This window comes from Acartia tonsa, chromosome 3, assembly GCF_053477335.1.
Source record: "Acartia tonsa isolate MP-2025a chromosome 3, ASM5347733v1, whole genome shotgun sequence".
Classification (NCBI taxonomy): domain Eukaryota; kingdom Metazoa; phylum Arthropoda; class Copepoda; order Calanoida; family Acartiidae; genus Acartia; species Acartia tonsa.
Window position 1 is genome coordinate 8,656,556 of NC_137262.1, and position 19,928 is coordinate 8,676,483.

General features: G+C 30.1%; 1 protein-coding gene across 1 annotated transcript in view; it reads right to left on the reverse strand.

Annotated features, from left to right (window-relative positions):
• The window catches only part of LOC145313219 (metabotropic glutamate receptor 8-like), a 156,071-nt gene that overhangs the window by 94,548 nt on the left and 41,595 nt on the right, over window positions 1–19,928 (reverse strand). The window contains exons 8-10 of the mRNA XM_080152517.1: window positions 14,875–14,984; window positions 5,951–5,994; window positions 5,361–5,504 (exon numbers count right to left, since the gene is read on the reverse strand). Coding sequence (XP_080008643.1) covers window positions 5,361–5,504; window positions 5,951–5,994; window positions 14,875–14,984 — 298 coding nt within the window. The remainder of the gene's footprint in view (window positions 1–5,360; window positions 5,505–5,950; window positions 5,995–14,874; window positions 14,985–19,928) is intronic.

A 19,928-nucleotide genomic window follows, 5' to 3' on the forward strand; every position in this document is an offset into this window, starting at 1 on the left:
CCAATATTGAGCAGGATAACTTGTTAATATTTCAAGGAATATTTGGAACAAAATCATTGCTGTTTCTGAAGCATGTTTGTATTAACTTCATTAGTCAAACCTCAGAGGGAGGTCTTTTCACAGCTAGAAACTATGTTTTAACAATATAATATGTCATGAGACATGCATCAGTAACATGAAATATTTTTTTAAAGATAATTACAAATGCTGTTAAGACATCAATTCAAATATTAACTTCAAATAACTCTAATTTCATTTCTAGACTACAAATCTTAGATTATTTAATTGATTCTAAAAGATTTTGTTATTGATGATAACACAGTCCTTAGGTTCAGCTGTATTTACTATACTTTTCTTGCGTAAATTTAGGCTAACTAAGCTGCAAATGTGAGAAAATTGTGATTTTTTGGGGAAAAACTATGAAAATTTGGGTATAAAAGTATTTTTCAAAAAAATCCACAAAAATGATCAGCTGTGATTTAACGAAAGTCATGTACTGAACCGTCATCGTCTCCCGGTCATGGCTACATAGGTCTTGTAAGACGTATGTAAAAAATAACCTGTTTCCTATCCAGGACACCGGTGTGACAAACTTACTTCTTTATCCCACAAGAACATAAATCTGTTCTTATCAATCTGATTGAAAGGAAGGCAAAAATAACAGATAAGATAAAGTTCAACATATTACGTCATGATAAAGAAAAAAATAATTGAAAGTTTTTATTCATCGTATTATGTAAAGTACTAAGCTTTTGTTTGGTTGTGTCGAAGAATCTCGCTAACCGCTAAACCGATATGTTTCTCTTTTAGAGAAAACATCTTAAAGTTCCTGAGATGGTTTAAGCTGTTTTAATGCCCTTCCAATTCCCTTTGAATATAAGAGCCCCTAGAGGCTTACTAACTTAAACTTGGATTTATAACCATAGAGACAGTTACTTTTACAGGATTTCAAAATTAATTATTAAATAATATCTTTCTTATTAAAATGTATCTATTATTATTTTCTGAAAAGACAAATATCTTTTTAAAGAAACAAAATTGCTGTCAACGGTTTATTTCATAATAATATAAGGCAAAATTGTATTTAGCTAGATATAACCAATTATTTTTCATGACATTTTAAATTCGACTTTTGACAAAACCCATGGTATTGCACATATACATACATTTTATACCAAGAATCAAAACATTCAGAACAGTGCAAAGTAAAAAGTTAACTACTAAATTAATCGTGGCAAAAAAATGATTAGTCTACGATTACAGCTTTAGAAACTCAACTTTTTTCTAAATGGAAAATAGATCTTTAAAGTTGATTTGAAAATTTTTAAAGAAAATTCAAGATTAATTAATAATGATACTAATATATAATAATGTAACGGGATGTCTAGTGTCTACCTATATGAACCAAAGGATATTGCTAACTGCTGAACCGATATTGTTCTCCTTTACATTATAGCTCCTTAAATCTCCCAGTGAGGTTTATGACCATTTAAAAGAGACTACTAACACCATCCCAAGAGAAATCGCTAATAGAAAAAAGTGACCCCTCCAATTTTTTTTTATAGTTTCACTATTAAAAACTAAAATTTAGATAAGGGAGAGTGACTTCCCCTTTTCTCTCTAAGAGGCCCTAGGGGCGTTGCCTTTAGTTTTATATAGAAAATAATATAGAGTAGTTGAGCTACAATTTAATAAAAAAGTACATACATTCACACACTCTCACAAAATGCAATTGATCCCCATACCATCTTTAAACCAAAATTGAAAAAATCCACAAAAAAAGTCAAAACGCACGTGGAAGGCTGATAATTGTATAGATTAGACACTGTAAAAAATAAAGAATAGAATAGAATTATAAACAATTTTAAGCTTGTAAATTGTAAAAAGGATAACAATATCGTAATTGGACAAAGTGTCTTAAAAATCAGCCATGTGACGTCATAAAAATGAGGGAGATGAGAGGAGAAGTGTGAATGAAAACCCTTTAAACAAAGATGGATAATCCCTAATTTTGTGACGTCACATCGCTGATTTTTGAGACAATTTGTCCAGTTACACAATATTAATCATAATAAAGCACTTAAAGTATTAGAGACAAAATGATTTAAAGAGAAAATGCTCACAACAATAATAACGGTCTTCAGTCGTCTATCCCAAATAGCGATTAATAAATCACGTTTCACTAGAAATTCAATAGAGCATTATTAACAGACTGTTTAAAGACTTGATACCAATTAATAAGAGTAAACTACACAAAAAATCTCACCCATCTATTTTGATAGAAGTCAGAAAAATTCAACATTTATTGTATTAATGAAATGCTTCAAACAGTAGTACCAACGGAAAAAATAATATATAGGAATCTTAGTAAAAATGTCATTCTATCTCTATGAGCATCTGAGAAAGTCACTTTTTAGAGTGCGTAGAGGTAAAAAAGGCCAGGCTTATCATGATTAAATCATAAAAAATCTGCGAAAAAAAAGAGGTTTACCGTGACATTAGCTAATAATTTGCAATACCAAGAAGGAATATGCACTTCATGTTATGTCATTTTATTAAATGGAATTGATATATAAATTAAATTCATTAATAAAAATTTTGTTTACTGTATAGGTTAAAAATGTAATTGAAGCTTTCTTTCAAAAAAAAAATAAGTCATGCAATTTTTAACAACCATAAAAACATTTTAATGTAGCGAAAAAGTAAAGAATTTTGTTTTAAAGCATTAGACGTACTCTAAAAATGTTTAAATTTGCCCAAAGATCGATTTAAATAATTAAAAGTATTTTTCGTATCCTATACTTTTAAAAATTATCCAGTAAATAAAAAAATCAAGACTGGAAAGATATTCTTTTATTCTTAAAACAAATAGGAAAATTATTTGATGCAATAAACAAAAAAAATCATTATTTTTGAAGTTGCTTCACTCTTCAATAAATAAAGAAAGCCTGTGACCCCAAAAAAATCCAGGAGCTGTGGTCTTTGGTGGGTACGGCTTCGCCCAGCTGTGGTTTTACTTTAATGTTGTATTATTCAATTTATGAGAAAGTTGTGGTCTCCACCCCCTTGTCCTAGTGACATCTTATTTATGCGAATATGGTTTCAGATCTAAGCGATTTCTTGGGTCTTTTATAGCTATATGAAACAGTTTAACATTAAGCTTGCCAACGCAAATAAGATACTGTGATAACCACTCTACTAGGTTCCTATGCTCTTAATGGTGAGTCTATAAAGGGTCATTATGAGTATTTTGTCTATAAATAAAGAAGCCTTTGTGTTCAACTTTTCATTTTGGTTGGGTATTTTAGATTAATGAGGTCAGGCAATATTTTGAAGATATTAACCCCGAAATCTTTTTTTTCAAACCAATGAGTTCACCGATATTAAAAATTAATGATATTTTCACGAAAAGAAAGATAAAAATAGAAATTAAAGGAACAATGTTTTTTTTTAAAACGAACAATGAATTATAATCCGTATGACTTTGAAACCGATTAATATCCGCTGGGTTAGAACCGGTTTTTAACCATACTGTAAAATGATGTATAGCATCTTATAACAGACAATTTTCTACTAATATTGAAATAAAAATCATAGCATTGATACCAGTTTTGTTGGCCTGGAAATTGTTTTTGAATTCGCAGAAAGCTGCCTATGATACGATGCGATGAATAACTATTATGTATTTAAGGTCACACTGACATTTTTTTTGTTAATAGTAAATTCACCATAATAAAGAAGCTTGACTTAAGCAAGAAAATTTTTAAAATTTGTGCTTGTAAGATCCTAATATTCTTAACAATAAAATGTTTTATTTTTAAAAATTGTGAATTTGAATATACACACAAATTTACATTAAGACAATGTGTGTGTGTGTGTGTGTGTGTGTGAAAATAAGAGTCTGTAAAAAATCAACCTCCATTAAATTGGCGAAAAAGGATAAATTCAAATGACTGTCTCATTTAAATATTTTTCCTCTGTTGAGAGCATAGCATCTCAAGAAGTCTAATAGTTGTCCAATCTAAATATATTGACAAACCAATTTTATCAAATAAAAATTGAAAAAAAGGTATGGTGTGTCCGTCAATATCGGATACCCTCTCGTTAATTTAGGCATGTTAGAATTGTCTAATCAATTTCAAACTTGGCATGATGATTCCTGTAACATTATAAACATTACATGAAAGTCTGTATGTCCATCATAGCATGATAAATCTTTAGATTTTTAAGAATCTAATATAATATATTTATTCCTGTATTTTGAGTTTTGGAATAATATTTGTGTGACCTTCTAATAGGTTAAACTTCGCAGTTATGGTTGTTTTTATCCTTGTTTGAATACTTAATTAGTCTTATATATTTGAATGTGAAACCACATGATTAAATAAAAATCATCAGTCCATGAGACGAAGGAGGGGAAGAGTGGAAGGGTTTTGCATATCAGATTAACAAATAAGCAAATGATTTGCTAAAATTAGTCTTCTAAATCCTCTATTTAAATTTCCTCCTTTAATATTTTCCTTTAAAGCAGCGCAGCTACTCTATAACTAAAGTCGGTCCATTCGTATATCAGTCAGCATGACAAAGGTAAAAAAATAAATTTTCTCATCGGCTATAGTTAATATTTCTATGAATTATTCTCTAAAACTTACATAAAAAGCTTCGTCGATTTTTTTTAAAGATAAAAATTGTTCTAATATTATCTTTAATTTAAAAGATATGCACTATTAGCTACAACAAATCAATTTTTTTCTTGTGTTTTATCATGTTTCAAGCATTTGACTTGCTACTATTAAAGAAATCAACCAATTGTAAAAGAATTTCATATCATACGGTTTATTTAATTTTTTCACTGCTATATTTTTCTAAATTCTTTGTATATTTGTCTGCAAATCAAATATTTAAAGTTTTTCATGTTTAATTCTTTTTCGACCACGAAATTTTATTAGGTTTTTTGATTTTTATAGAAATTGTTTAATATTTTAATTAGAAATTAGGTATTTGTATTTTGTTTCAAGAAAAACAAATAAAAAATTCACAGATATAAAATTGATATGCTTCCTAACAAAAAATATAACCTTATCTTAGATTAATTGTATTCTATGAATCTAGCCAAGTGTCACTTTTAAAAACTGAGGTTTAACTACTTAATATTACATATGGACCAAAAACAAATTTTTGATTTAGTCATATTGAGTTAATCTAGTACCCCTTAGATTTTTGGCTTCACTTGGTTGAGTTGCAAGGGTAAAAAAACACGTTTTTTAAATAACTTTGAAATTAAAATGATGAGGAGATGGTTTGATCGGCGCTACTTTTATAGGTATGAGTAATGGCATCCGTGCTTAAGAAACTCTTACCTAAAATCCAGATGGGTTGATTGTTGATGTTGACATGCTTGAGATGTTCCGCCACAGCCACGACATCAGCTGGGTCCAGCACAACAGCCACAACAGGTTGGGTGTCACGTGCCAGGGACAACAGGAAACCTTCAACCGCTGGACCTATACATAATACATGGTAAATACTTTTGATTAATTTACAAGTTTCATTTGATTAATATTGCATTTCCCCATAATTTTTGGTGCTTTTTGTCCGTTTTCAAAGATATTGTGGATAATAGTATCAAAATTCAATTTCCCGTTGCTCTAAACATCCCAAATATAACTTACTTGGATCGTCAGTATGTCAGTCATCATACAAAATATACAAATTCGTGAGAAAGCTCTCGTTTTTTTTTCTTTGATAATTATATTCTTTATTCTTAAAAATGAAATTAAAGCGTATTGTCAGTATTTCAATCTATGTTTTTTTGTGTTTTGCTTCTTATTGATGTTGTCATCCTTGTTCAATTGAAAACCATGTTCAATTATCCAACACAATTGAGATTCAAATAAGATTGAAATTGTGTTTAAACTTTGAGTTTTGAAAGAAAACTAAAGTTACTTACCTATGTTAAGTTGTCTAGGAACCAACTCCAAGATGTTAGAAACCCTGAAATTAAAATATATTATTAATTACATAATAGCACTAAAAAGAAATAAAGAAGCCGCATTTTTAAGCCATTAGCTTTCGAATTAAGGCTCTCCATATAAGCATATACTCCTCATTACATCATTGCACGTTTTTCGGACAAGTTAAGTGTTTTGGAATAATGTTTATGGAATGTACGTGGATATTATGACAGGGGAAAATCGTCGTCAATTTAGGTTGCTAACACAAAACTCATTTCTTGGTTAGTTCCTTCATCCAGTAGGAGTTAAGGGGATGGGTACAGGGGGTGGGTGTCGCGGGGGTATCGTTATATTAGCCCGCTGCGACTTTTATTTTATTAGAGAACATCAGGTGTAAGATCCAAGTAATAATATAGACATTTTTTTTGTAAAAATCAAAATTTTGTTTTTCATGGAAATAGTTATTCCGTTTTAGAGATTTTATTATTTTAATTTTCAAAAACCAACACTTCACTAAAAGTCCAATTGGTCTTACAGTTGTATAAATCATATATGACAAACTTTCCTAAAATTTTTGAATTCATCAACGTATTATTATTAGCATGTGAGTCAAAATTACCAAATTAGTTTTAATTGCTTCAAATAAGGAAATTCAAAATACATACACACACACACACTCACCCATAATACACACACTCACACCCATGATACACACACACAAAAACTCACACTAATAATACACACACACTCACACATAAACAGCAAAAGATGCTTTATAATAATCAGGCATCTTTGGGGATAATACAATGGACAATAAATTAGTGTACACCCCCAATCAAGTTAAAAAATAACCCTTCTGTACTTTTATTGGTGAAAAGGTTTCGACAAGAATGATATGTTGTTTATAATTCTTTGGGAACCAATTTTATTTTTAGTCCAATGTTTCACCTCCCTCCCTAAAATATGTTTTTTATGTGATTTATGAATATTATTAATTTCAATTTCAAATTGTATTATGAAACAAAAGATCTCTGAAACAGCTAGACCAAACATGATAACTCACAGAATTTTGATAGATTTTGAGATTGATTCTTCTTCATTTGATTTTTAATGATTTTTTAGAAAGGCATGATCAGTACAAACAGTGTTTGTGTGTGTACAGAAGTGCATTTTGTTTAGTGTATGTGTAAGTAAGTGTGTGTGTGTGTAAGTGTATGTTTGTGCGTGTGTGTGTGTGTGAGTGTGTGTGCGAGTGTAAGCAATCTTAATTTTTTAATTGTGTACATGAAACATATTTTGTGGAGAGGCAAATTACAGAGATATAGGTATTTTCATATTATTGGCAGATTTTTTAAGAGCTCATTTACCTAAAATTTCATATTCTTGAAATTTATATCTATTAAGTAACATATTATAGGAATGCATGTAAAGTAGAATATACCTGGATATTATGACAGGGGGAAATTTTCGTCAATTTAGCTCGTTAACATGGAGCTCATTTATTGGTCAGTTCATTCATCCAGGGGGATTCGTTAATCTAGCCAGCTGTGTGTTTTATGATAATTTGGTGTAAGATCCAATTAATAATATATCCATTCTTATAAGGTTTACTAAAGCAGCAAACAACGATAATGAAATAATGAATTGAATACAAATATTTGAGTGAAGGCTACACTGTTAAAAATAATTTTTTTTTTTAGCATCAGGTAATACTATATATTCTTCACATTAATGTATAGTATCAATCCGTACGTACTAGGAAAAAAACCTCATTACAATACAAGGAAGTTTTCAATGCTGTATTGAGTATTAGGTAATGTTTTGTGAAGTAACATGTAGTACTAAATAATGTATTTGTCTGTAGAGTATTATCCAATACGCTCTTGGGAATAAAATTCAGTACGGTAGAAGTAATTTTTCATTACCCTCCTTCGCAATTGTTGTTACCCTCTATCATAATTTTTGATACTTTGTAGATTATGAAACTGTTTTACTTTGTATGAAAGATCAGTTTATAATATATGATTATTATATGTACATATACATTTTGTTATATCAACAAACATACCAAGCAGAGCCATAAAACATTAATTTAAATGTAAATTTAGTAAAAAAATTACTTTAAAGATGTTTAGGACTAAACATTATCCTTAAAAATAAAAACTATGGTCAGTCATAATTACAAAAAACAAAACTATAAATCTGAGCATAAATAGTAACATTTCATCTTTGTCTAAAACGACCAAGCATTGAAACACTTCCATGAGAGGTGTGCACGAATGGTGTCTGTTTCAATTATTCTTTACAGTACAGATTCGTACCCTAGAACGTATGAATAGTTACTATTTTAATAAACCATTCTCTTGCCTATTGTCTGATACGCTACAGCGTATGAAATGGTACTAAATCAAGAAACATTTCTACAGCGTATTTTCCGATACCCTACAACGTATAAAATATTACTATTTTTATAAACTTTTCTACAGCGTATTCTATAGTACCCTAGAGCGTATCAATCGATACTAAAAAAATGTATGGGTTCTGTATAGTAATAATTATTGTGTTATATAGTATTACATAGTGTTATATATTAATTATATAGTTGTAGCGTACTTACCGGTCCAATACTCTCCAGAGTATCAATTGATACTAAATAAAAAAATTATTTTTAACAGTGTAACTGAATACTTCACCCCCCAGCCAAAAAGATTTACTTAATTTTCAATTGATCGCTTTATTCTAGAAAAGATTGTTCCCTAGTTGCCTGAGTATCCTAAAGTTCTTTTTAACGCCAGCGTTACCAGATCAAAAAAGTATTTTCTGTCAATGCTAATTTTCTATCAATTTGTTGTAAATACTTATTAATATTTATTGTTTAAATGTTGATTAATATAATAATTTTTAAAGCAAAGTATCAAAAACACAAGATTTGTAAAAGTGGGATTTCAAAAGGTTATTTTACATTTAACATAGTATTATCTTGAATAAATGGATTTATTATTACAATTAGATCTTACACTAGATTACCATGTACACTAAACAAGTGAATCTTGTATCTGGCTAAATAACAATCCAACCATCCTCCCCCTTTACCCCGTCCTCTTATCTTTAATCTGGATGAACAAATTGGCCAATAAAATAATGTTCTATATTCATATATTCTATATCCATTCTTGCATATAATTTGATAACCCTGATAATACATGTTGCTAGGGGGGAATTGAATACAGTGGGAACTATACTTCTTCTTACAAATGAGGGAAGATGGTAATATTCAGGGTTTTAATGGGATAGGACAATGGCTGATAAATTGTTGTACATCCCCATTGATGATACACAAAATTAATTCTTCAGTAGATTAAAATTAGTAGTTAAAACAACTAACTTAATGATCCAACCAATCAAAAATAAATAGGCCCCAAAGTTGTATAGACAACGAAACAAAAAACGTTGCAATAAAACTTTGGGGGTTTCTGTATTAAATCTAAAGGGATAAGATAAAAGTCGATAAATTTATGTATACCAAAATTGTAAAAAAAAAAACATAATGACTCCTTCATTTAGATTAAAATTATTGGTTGAAAAGTTGGGTATATACATCCCAATAAAAATCTGATTAAAGTCCTTAAAGGTTTTACTCAACGAATAAGAGAAGTACCAGTATAACCTATGGTCCACTTTTCCCTCCCTCCCTGGAAAAGCGGGTAATAATTAAGATAGGGAGATTGATTCAGATATTTAATTAATATTAACTATAAACAAGTAAAATAAAATCAAGAAAAGGTAAAAAGTGTATTTTAAATTTTTAAATTCATAAACAAAATATTTAGTATTAATAACACTAACTAAAAGAAACTGATTTTAGTTTATAAATCATTTGAAGGTTGGAAGTTTATATCGTAGACAATCAAAATTTAACACATTAAAATAAACGAACATAAATTTTAAACTATTTTCTCGTATTCATTCGAATCCGGTGGATAGGAACCGGTTCTCATCCATACGAAAAAACTATGTCTAGCATCGTATTCTATCCAGCTTTCTACGAATATAGAAATGTACAATCATAAGATTAAAACCAGTTTTTTTAGCCGGCGCCTTCGGCACCTCGGGGCTAAACAAACTAGTTTTAATCTCATAATTATACTTTCTATATCCGCGGAAAGCCGTTTATAATACGATGCGAGAAATAACTATTCTTGTATATCGAAAAATTAACAAAAACACAAAATGCGCTTTCAAAGATTTTCTTAATTACTATAATCTAGGAAGAAAGAAAAAGGTGCATAAGAGAAAGAAAAGACAAGAGAAAAAGAGTAAAAATGCTGCTTTCCCGTTTACTAGCATACCATAGGTAGAAAAAAATGCACTACGGAAATTCAACCCGGCTAATTAATGAAATTAGTGGGATTAAATTCCGCCTTTTACACATATGCTTCAAAGGAGTTAAAATTGGACAAGATACAAATTAAACAAAGATGACAACCATAACTAGTGTAATCATGGAATTGACAAAGTAAAAAAGTGAGTTATAAGACAAATGGTCAGATGTCATAACAAAGAAAAGAAAAATGGAGATTATACCTTCATAAATAAAAAAATTAAGAAATCTCAAAAAAAAAAGGTAAATTACATTTGAAGTATGACAGATAGACAGTTGGACAAAACAATTTATAGAATAGATGTGCTTATATCATAGGAATCTTCACTGAAAATTTCAGCTGTCTATCTTTAATGTTTAAAGTCATGTTTCTCCCCAAATCGTCTCGTACTGACTTACGGACTTACGGACAGACAGAGTGAATGATAGAGTAGCTTCGCATAGAAAACTTTTTTAAAAGTTTTGTTGGAGACTTCTATATGGATACTGAAAGGATTTTTTAATAAAAACAACACATTTTTAACAAACTAAAATGTGTGTTCAAATTTAGAATTTTAAATTACAACCAAAACCATTATTACTATTTAGCAAAAATAATTTTGTCCATTACAATACCATTGTGAAATAAAAGGAAACCTACAGTAGGCACTATAATGTTCTCGTCGTTGGCGAAAATGCACTAATTTCCCCCTTTACAAATTTTTACAAAAAATTTCCCAGATTTTTTATGTGCATAACTTTTCTATACAGATTAATTTCCCTTACTCGCTATCTTACATAGATTCAATAGTTATTTTACAAGATCATTAAAGAAATGTAGAACTTCAATGTTTTTAATAGATGGCTGCAATTGGAAGCAACTTATAGTGCCTAATAAAAAATGACGTCACACAATACAAATGACCAAGGAGAGGCCAGTATACATTTTAATTTATCAATGGTAAAATGTATACTGACCTATCATTGGTAATTTGTATTGTATGACGTCATTTGCGAAAAAAAAATTTATTGTAAAAAATGTTTTTTTTTCCGAATAAGGTTATTTTTCTTTGATAGTGATACTAAAATAGTTAGTTATCATGTTTACGCATTAAGGAAGAGAAAATTTGAAAGATTGTAATTAAATATGACATTGTAGATGACAGTTTGAAAAAAAAATAATGGCAACTTTGGGAAAAAATAAAAAAAAGTAATAGTTATTTCTCGCATCGTATTATAAACGGCTTTCCGCGGATATAGAATGTACAATTATGAGATTAAAACTAGTTTTTTAGCCCCGAGGTGCCGAAGGCACCAGCTAAAAAAATTGGTTTTAATCTTATGATTGTACATTTTTATATTCGTAGAAAGCTGGATATAATACGATGCTAGACATAGTTTTTTTCGTATGGATGATAACCGGTCCCTATCCACCGGATTCGAATGAATACGAGAAAAACTTTTCCAGAATGGCTTTGAAACCGAATAAATCCGCTGGATTAGAACCAGTTCTCAGCGATTCTGAAAAATCATGAATAGCATCGTATTACAGACAGTTTTCTATGAATATTAAAGTCAAAGTCAATACCATATTTGTTAGAAGGGGTTTTTGATCGGCCCCTCATGGCTGTATCAACTGATTTTAATTTTATGATTTTTATTTCAATATTCGCGAGAAGCTGACAATAAAACAACTATTCTTAAACAGAATTGCTACGTGATTTTAGAGTAGGAATTAAACTTACTAAATAATACGTTCAAAATAATTGTCTTCTTTTAACACTTTTTTTTGTTTTTTTTTAGGTTTTAGAGCAGCTTCACTCTAACAAACTGCATTTTTAACGAGAAAACCCAATTAATTTGCTAATATAAAAAAAAATCAAAACAAAGGGCTTTTTTAATAGCTTGATCTTTAAAACATCATTTTCTTATTAAGATTATAACACCTGTTAATAATAAATCTGTAGAATCTTAAGGGAATCTCTTACATGTAAATTCATAGAAAACATTAATAAATATGAAGAGCTTACTGAAATTGGTTCTGGAATCTGAAATATAATCAGGAAATGAAATTCAGCCCTAGCCTTAGCACCTTCATAGTTGGAATGAACAAAGTAAAGGACTATCCCTTTATAAAAGGTGGGATTTAAAATGCTAAGTATGAAGATAATTTTATAAAATTGGTTAGAAAAATACGAAAAGAACATCTTTATCCTAATCTAACTAAAAAGTGCATTAATCATTAACCAAACATGGAGAAAAGTTAAAAGAGTTACAAAACTTATAATTATTTAGTCTTATTAACAGCTAAAATATAGCCATTTGAAATTAGCTATAAGCTATTTTTACAGTATATAAAAACAAGACTTTTTAATTACCATTATAAAAATTTAGCCTTTAACATTCATTCTAATGGGTTGAGGTCAGCCCCCCCAAAATATATGTAAATAAAATGAATATCTAAACTCTACTCCCTCTTCTAAACAAAAAAATATCATCAACTTTAATTGCCTCATGTAACCCTTCCCCCCCCCCAAAAAAAAAAAAAAAAATCTCTGAAACCACCCAAAATAAAAAGCTTGGACGTTTTTTTCTTGTATCCCTACATAATACAGACTAAACTAATTTTATTGCAACATAATATTAATACATGCAATAAATAGAAGATGTAATAAGGTTAGATTGCAGAGAGGAGGGGATATTTGACTGTTTATTACACTAGTCCCCAAAGTTTTAAAATAAAGTTTTCTTATTTGTTGGCTTAACAATTTTGGTTACTTTTACTGAGTTTCAACCAATACTTGTAATATACAGAAGGAGTAATTTTGTGTATCATCAGTGGGGACACACATCAATTTATTTGCCATTGTCTTATCCCTTTACATCCCTGGTTGGGTTCTGTGCTAGATGTTTATCTATTTCCTACAAAGTTTATGTAATGGTGGCACTTTAGTCTTCTAATAATAGATATACTACAGTAGATGATGAATGAGTTGAATGAGCCAATAAGAGCACAATGGATGGTATATATTAAATATATTTTTTTCTTAAATATCAGCAGCGTGTAAGCCTCAGTGATATCGTCATATTATAAATTTAAAATTCAGCTGAATGTCTAGTCTTGTTCGTAAACAGACAATCAATCTTTTCGTGTTTTTTTTTTTGCAGAAATCGTGTTTAAATTTAAGGACTATGCGCGGCTGAGGCGCGGCTGCCGTGCCCGGCTAAGTTTATATTCTTACTAAAATCAGGTATATCTCTTTATGCTATAGGTGTATCTATTGTTGTATTATTACTTCACAATGCAACCTCATAAACTCTGAAGCTTAAAAACCAACATTTTGTACATCACGTGTGCAGAATAATTTGTGCAAGTGTTCTAACAAAATGGAAGGCATTTTTGGGGTCCATTTTTGTCTTTAAAATCATTAATATAAGAGGCAACATTTTAACAAAACAAAAATGTATTTGTAGCCGACATAAATTCGGAAACTTAAGATTGGTTTACCAATTCTGAATTATTAATGAGAGGTTGAGTGCAATGAACAGTAAATTAAATAAAAGAAAAAATGATTATAAAGCGGCTTTTTAACAGCTGGCTGGCGGCTGCCGAGCCCTTTATTATAGTTTTGCGAGATTGTGTGCACGTTATTATGCAAGCAACAGCCCTTTCACATCCCCTTTCTAGCTAGCTCCCCCCCCCCCCGGGCCCCCCCTCCCAATCCCTTCCTTTAAACTAAAAGAAAGATATTAGATATGTATAAACATAACTATGTAGAATTCTGGTATGCAAAAACCAAGCTGTGATAAATGAATTCATTGCCTGAATTTTTATGCAAAAAAATTTGCCCCGTTAGGTTAGGTTAGCCACACAGCAGGGTAGGGTTAGTGGCTATGGAGGGGAGAGGGGGGGGGGTATGAGATGTTGTTTTCCTTAGTTTTATGATGTAATAGCATTTCATATTTATCTATCTATGGCTTTGACATCATAAGCTTTATTACTGGGATATAGTAGTTCTTTTAAGTTGCAAAGGATCTCTGCAGAAGCTGTTTATTGTGCCTATAAAAAAGTGACACCATACAATACATATGACGAATGATAGGTGAATACACAGACTAAATTACCATTGACAGACCAGAATACATTTTATTTGACTAATGGTAGGAGAGTATGGCGTCATTTTTATAGGCACTATACAAAGCTTCATTTCTGCGCGTTATTTTTTCCTGTCTGTCTCATTATAAACCTACAACGTAATACACAAATTAGGTTACTTAAAAACTATGGGGTATAGTCCTTTTTGTGGTAACGCCCTTTAAGGAGCTTTTTTTCGTATTTTCACAGTAGCTTTTCTCCTATTTCTAGCCCATGCGGGTGGCTCTAACCTTGCGGGGCCAATTGCCTAACCCTGCGGGGCAATCACCTAACCCAATATAACCTAACATAACCTAAAATAACCAAAAGCCACTTTGAAAATACGACGAATCGCTCCTTATGGGGCGTTGCCACGAAAGGGACTATAGCCAATCTATGTAACAGGAGTAATAATAAAACCTCACCTAATTCCAAGCGTAGTAGATTCTGCGAGGAATGAAGCTATTGACTGCTGGGAGGATGAAATCAGAGAAACTCTGGAGGCTCCAACTTCAAATCCAAGTCTTGCCAAAGCCTAAAATATTAAAATATAAGACTAGCTAACATAAAGGGGGTTTATGTCACTCAAGATATATGGAATTCCTGCAAAGTAAAATTATATCATAGGGGATGGTTTTAAATAAATAATTTTGTGTTTGAAGTAAATAGAACAATAATGTCCTATATAGACTAGCAAAATTAGGTCTAGCAATATTTTTTCTAAACTTTATATCCAATTTATATTTATCAATAACTTTAAAGATTTCTTATGACACATAATTATTGCATTCAAATCTTTGGTTGGTTAATTTGGCTTAACTTATTTATATAAAAGTAAGAGTATTTATACTAAAAAAATGACAAAAAATAAACTTTCAATATTTAAAAATAACATAAATGCCTTTGCCACACGAAGTATACAAATATAAAAATTTCCACAAAAAAAATTGTTTTCAATTGAAAAGAATAGAAAGGCTGTTACAGTAAATACTGCTTATGGATCAAACATAAGTCCCCTTCATTGCTCTATGCGAACAAATTAAGATAAAGAGTATCTCCACTGCTAAAACATGTAATAGAGACATAAAACACCAGAATTCTAACACATACACTATACAATCATATACAATATACAATACAGTCGTGAAAATTAATTTTCAAATCAGGCCAGGTTATCAACTATTTGTATGCTCTATATATATTTCTCGAGGGAGATTTTGTCTCAAGAAAACTAATAAAGCTACAACTTTTTAATTGTTCCTATAAATAGTAACGCCTAATATTTCATGCTTATGTACACTATCAATTAGCATAATATAACTTTTTGTCTTAATAATTAATATTTTGGGGATTAAACAGTTCTTTTTCAGATAAAATTTCCCTTAGAGATGAGATATAGCATTGATTCTTCTAAGTTGAATAGCCAATGCATGGAGACTTTCATAAAATTGCTTTGAGTTTTTGATGACTTAAGTACTACTATTTCACTTTTATATTATTGGAGATATCATTGAAGTAAAAAGAGACATCGTAAATTTAAAGAAATATAAATATAATAAACAAGAACGATATTGCTCAAAAGTGGGAAAGCTTTCTTACAAAAAAGAATTTGTTGAGAAATGTCTATTCATTTTCTGTTTCTGGTATACCGATAAACAGACTTACAAGGTTGAATTGTACAAGAGCTTCTCTACTTTAAAGAGTAAGAGATATAAGAATAAGATAGTAAGATAGAAAGGTTAGAATATGTGCAGAGGAAAAATGCATCTATCTTAAGTGATACAAATTGCCCTGACCATTCAAAAGATACAAATATTTTTTGCGTGTTATAAGGTTGGAAGAATAAAACTTTTCTTATTGATTCAGCTACTTTAGTTTATAAGATCTTAATTTTGTAAAACAAAAAAAATCGTATTAATTTAATCTATTTTTCATCTCATTTATTTGTACTTTGGATTTTTACGAAATTATAGTTTAAAGCCTTTTCTCGTATTAATTTGAATCCGGTGGATAGGAACCGGTTCTCATCCATACGAAAAAACTATGTCTAGCATCGAATTATATCCAGCTTTTTACGAATATAAAAATGTACAATCACGAGCCCGTGCCTTCGGCACCTCGGGGCTAAAAAAAACTGGTTTTAATCTTATAATTATACATTCTATATCCGCGGAAAACTGTTTATAATACGATGCGAGAAATAACTATTATATAATCGGAGTAGTTTAAATGAATATCGCTGTATCTTGTTGGAAACGCCTAATTTCCATACAAAGGAATTCATTGATTTTTTTCTCTTGTTAAATGTGCATGAATGTTTTTTTAGTAGCGAAGCTACTCTATGAATTCAGTCTGTGAGTCGGCATGCTTTTGCCATTGAAATGTTCAACGATTTACAGACTTCTCACTTTATTTGCCTAATCGTCCATAATCCATAATGTTACAGTGAACATTTGCTTTTTTTTGGAGAAAATGTCAGCGATGTGAAGCTGCGTATTTTGAGAGGCTCTGCTCAAAACAAAACAAAAACAGGCAGCTCTAAGCTACAAACTTATAAAAAAATGCAGGTTAGCATGTATCAAATGCAATTTTTCAGCTGATAAACATGTAAAGTTAGGAAGATCCCAAATTAATTTTTGTGCTTCATTACTTTAGAAGTTTTTATCCTTGTTTTTGTGTGCATGTACATGTGTGTATGTGCATATTTTTTCTTAGTTTTATAGAGTTATTACTTTTAGAGTCTAACAATTTGTTGAATATTTTTGAAAATTTAAGAAAGTTTTTTCTGTCTTAATATTATATTTTTACTGTTCACTGGCAAATTTATTTGGGGTAAATTTTTTTTGGAATATTCATCACTTAAGATCTCACAATCGGCTTGGTTAATTACACTGTGTATTTTAAGGATGACCTTTTTTTGCCTTGTTTTTTAAGACTTTACCTTGAAGAAAAAGGTAAGATAGCCCCTGAATAAATACTACTTAAAATAATGAGCTTACGCTTCCCCCCAATAAAGAAATAGAGGAAAAAATGTACAAAAGCAGGATTGAAGACTCTAATCTATAACTCTATTATTGTAAGTGTAAGCATATGCGTGATTTAAGTGTTGTGAGAAACAAAACCAGGGCTAGGGCACCTCAATAAAACTTATTTGCCTCAACTATTATATTGACTGCATCTTATAATAGTACAATAATTAAAAAAAGTAAAAAAAAGTTTTCTTGATGAGTCATATTTCTTTCTGTAAACAAAAAGATGTGTAGAAAATTCTTTACTATGCATATTAGAATCAGAATTTAAAATCTTATAAATAGAACTTTTAAGTCCAATATTAGCTTCCCAAACAATTTGTTTATTGAAAGCCTTTATTTTGTTAATAAAGCAAGAATTAGACTTCTATTTTTTATTAACGTTTTTTTTAATATTAGCTTTAGGTTTACTACCTTAATGGCAAGAGTGTGCATTGGTGGAAGCTTTTTTTTGAGGGGGGTAAAATGAGGCGTATAAAGTAAATATAGTTAAAATATAAGTGCTAAACTGATAAGGTTGTGCTTTTTAGTTAATATACCTAATCGTCTTAAAGGAATTTTAGTGTATTTTCCGTGGGTTGAGAAAACCAAAACTCCTGAACAAATTACCCCTACCCCCCGAAATAACTTTCAACTCTCTGGGAAAAGCTACTATTATGAAAATAATAGTTGTACATGTATGTTAATCAAAAAGTTCTTGCATATTCACATACATCACTGTGAAGAAATTTTACATAACTTTTTATCCAAGCGAATCAAACTTTGCCCCCAAGTCCAAAACTAAATACAGAAGCGATGCAATATCTATATTAAATACACATAATCTTTACCAGCTGGGTTGTTGAACATATTTCAACTTCTTAAAAAAAAGATGTTAGTAGTTATTTATCGCATCATGGACAGCTTTCCGCAGATGATAAAATAAAATATTATAAGCTAAAATCTATTAAGCCAAGTAAACTAGTTTTGATTTTATGATTTTTATTTTATTATTCGTAGAAACCTGATTCGAAGCTATACTAAGAATTTTTTCCTGTTTATTAATGAAGATAATATTAGAAAAATAAATTTTTGATGGTTCTTTTTGAAGACCTATTCAATTAGCAATTACAATGAAAATTGATTACCTTTACAAGTTACAAAAGAATTAAGTATTAATTTGTATAGCCATCTTTTAAAAAGGAGAAATACATAACTTCCCACCTCCTAACTATTTCTAGTTAGAAGTTCAGCACTCTTTTTATATAATTTTGCACTGGATAAAATCCACTGCCAGCGGCGTTAAGTAGTCAGAACTACTTTGTCGGTGGCTATCATCTCAATTTAAACATATTTTGCATAAGAAAGACATTAGACCAGCCATTTGACAGTAGTTATTTGCAAAATTATTTGCATAAATGATGTGCTGTTATCATATCAACATATAACTAGGGCCCTACACATGAAAAAGTGAACAATTCTTATTACTTTATCGCTGAAAAAGCACAAATAAAACGGCCAAAGATTTATCGATGCTGAAAAGAAATTTGAAGGATTTTGATGTAAGAGAGAAATCAAAGTGGGAGACACGAACAACAAGGACAATTATGCCAGAGAGAGAGGGGACAATGAACTGTTTATTACACTAGTCCCCAATGTTTTATTTTACGTTGCCATATTCGTTGGCTTAACAACTTTGGGGACTTTAGTAAATTCTCATTGGTTGATTCATTAAGTCGAGTGTTCAAACGTTTCAACCAAGAAAAGAACATTAAAGTATCTTAACGGGAAAACATTGAAAATTATTCAAAAGTTTACAAAAAAAATAAGAAAAGATTTTTATTAAGAATTAAAATAGTTTAATATATTGCAGTTATTGTCAATAAATCAATTAAACTCTCTTGCTATTTATAACGCAGACATAAAAATTGCTGTTATCATACGTATAGACGACTTGTAAGCTATAATTCTAATGTAGCTACGCTTCTGAAAGAGGAGAGAGAGAAAGTAAGAGATGTGGAATGATTAAAAGTAAAAATAAGATGTAAGTTGCATAAAATTATGGTTACTAGAATTGCAACCAAATCAGGATTAAAGGCAAAGAAAACTAATCTTACCCTTAAAGTTAATATTACACAAGCATAGTATTAGTATTTGAGTTGGAATTTTATTTTTAGATAGTTGATTGATTTATCTTCCATTTACCAATACCTATATTATACCTGATTTCTCTGGAATCTTAATATTGACATGGCAAAATGATAAAGACAAAATTATCCTCCTGAACATAAAAATTAATGGTTGGAACGTTTGGTAACTTCCAGATTGTAAAGCCCGTTCTAAAAAATCTCAATTTTAAAGTCCCCTATGTTAAAAAAAAACCAACGAATGAAGTAACGTGTTTTTAAACTTGGGGAGCAGTCCCCTTCCTTCCTGGGTAAATTTCTCCTCTTTAACTATGAGTTATTTTG